This window comes from Cyprinodon variegatus, unplaced genomic scaffold (assembly GCF_000732505.1).
Source record: "Cyprinodon variegatus isolate N-32 unplaced genomic scaffold, C_variegatus-1.0 Scaffold3440, whole genome shotgun sequence".
Classification (NCBI taxonomy): domain Eukaryota; kingdom Metazoa; phylum Chordata; class Actinopteri; order Cyprinodontiformes; family Cyprinodontidae; genus Cyprinodon; species Cyprinodon variegatus.
In genome coordinates, this window is record NW_015153893.1 from 1 (window position 1) to 2,191 (window position 2,191).

General features: G+C 46.8%; 1 protein-coding gene across 1 annotated transcript; it reads right to left on the minus strand.

Annotated features, from left to right (window-relative positions):
* Window positions 1-10: 10 nt before the first annotated feature.
* Window positions 11-2,145, minus strand: LOC107081219 (the record flags this gene model as incomplete). Its single annotated transcript, XM_015369422.1, has 1 exon — window positions 11-2,145. A coding segment is annotated over exon 1 (2,103 nt), but the record flags the coding sequence as incomplete, so codon positions are not given.
* Between the last annotated feature and the right edge of the window lie 46 nt (window positions 2,146-2,191).

Genomic DNA, 2,191 nt, shown 5'->3' on the forward strand with positions numbered 1-2,191 from the left:
CTGCTTCTTCCTGGTACCTGGAAAGTCGTTCCCGCATCTCCAGCACAAACTGGACAATCCCTTTATTGTCTTCACCTGCAGATGGTGACTCCCAGCCTTTTCGGAGCAAATCCAAAGGCCCCTGGACATCCCAGCCATACAGCAATTCGAAGGGTGAGAAGCCAGTTGATGCCTGGGGAACCTCTCTGTAAGCAAACAGAAGGTAAGGCAGCCACCGGTCCCAGTCCTTACCAGTCTCATCCACAAACTTCTGGAGCATCCTTTTTAATGTTTGATTAAATCTTTCAACAAGACCGTCAGTTTGTGGGTGATATGGTGTAGTTTTTATTGGAGAAATACCAAGCTGTTTGTAAAACAGTTGCATAAGCTTGGAGGTAAAGTTTGTACCTTGGTCGGTTATGATTTCATCTGGGATCCCAACCCTAGAAAACAGCTGCATTAAAGCCCGGAGAACCATGGGAGCAGAGATGGTACGAAGTGGAAAAGCCTCAGGAAACCGCGTAGCATAATCCGACACAACCAAGATGTACTGATGGCCGCTGCTGCTTTTTATTAGTGGGCCCACAATGTCCATGGCAATCCTGCGAAATGGTGTAGAAATGACAGGCAGGGGTTGAAGAAATGCCCTATCAGCTTTGTGGGTGGCACATGTTTTTTGACATACCGGGCAGGTGGCGCAATAAGTCTGAATATCGGTGTACATTGTTGGCCAGTAAAAGCGCGCACCTGCACGTAGATATGTTTTATGGCGACCCAGATGTCCCGCCCATGGCAATGTGTGTGCCAAATACATAATGAGAGGTCTACATCTAGCGGGGATTACCAAACGTTTGTGCTTATTTTCAATGTTATACAACACATCACGTTCAACAACATACCTTGGTTCAACCACACAATTTCCAGTTTTTTCTTTTTCAGCCTTAAGGAATAGTGGTTTCAAACTCTCATCCTCTTGTTGTAACAGAGAAATGTTTTCTGGTATGTCCCACAATGCATCTATCTGATCAGGTTCTTTTAACCTTAGCTTTTTTTCAAAACGCCGTTGGCTTCGAGTTTTTCTTGGCCCTTTTGTGCCACCCTCACATAAACTACTGTCTAGGTCTGGTAATGGTTGGACACCGGCCTTTACTTGGGCTCTGGTGACCACCGGACAAGAGATTTTAACATTTACTTGGGTATTGACCTCCTTATCAAAATCCATCTGATTGGACTGCTTTTCCTTCAACAAGTCAAAAAGCACTGGTAAATCCCGACCGAAAATTACATCTACTGGCAAGTTTTCAGTAACACCAAATGTCAACAGATATGGTTGTTCATCAATAACAACTGTTAAGTCTGCTTTTGGGTATGTATGTTTGTCACCATGGACACACAAAATGTCCCCTTTTCTTCCATAATCTGTCTGGCCCACTGGTACCAGACTCTGCTTTATGAGCGAGATGAAACTTCCAGTGTCCAAAAGAGCAGTCACATTTTGTCCATTAACAGTTATTTGTTGATAGTGTCTGCCAATATTTTCAGTCCCAACAATCCCCTCTTCAAGCCGGGGTGGATAACAGGCCCCGCTGACCTTAGCTTTGCGCACTGGACACACAGAAGCTTTGTGGCCCGGTTGTTGGCAATAATAACAAACAAGGTTCTTACCCAGCTGGTGGTGGTCTGGTTCCCTGGAGAAGTTACCTGGAAAGTCCCGGTTGCTTCGTTCTATTGTAGCTTTCAGTTGGACCGGCTGCGCTGTAACCCTGCGGTTCCTGTTGATGAAGTTTGAACCGCCGCCTCCCTTGCGGGCATTCAGGAACTGTGTCGCCAGTTTTGCTGCATGCTGTCCATCTTTCGGCTCGTGTTCCTTCACCCATGTCCTCATCTCAGGCGGTAGAACTCGCAGGAACTGCTCCAGAATGATGGCCTCTCCAATCTGCTCCTTAGTGTGCTGTGTAGGTCGAATCCAGCGTCGGAAAAGCCCCTTCAGTCGGGAGTAGGTTTCTGCCGGGCTTTCATCAGGTGGAACCACAGTTGACCGGAACCGCTGCCTGTAGGTCTCTGGAGATATGTCAAATTTTGCCAATAATGCTGCTTTCAGTTCATTATAGCAGTGGGCCCTGTCTTCATCCATTGCTGTGTAGGCTGCTAACGCCTTACCAGAAAGCAATGGAACAAGTCGGCATGCCCATTCTGTCTCTGGCCATTTCCA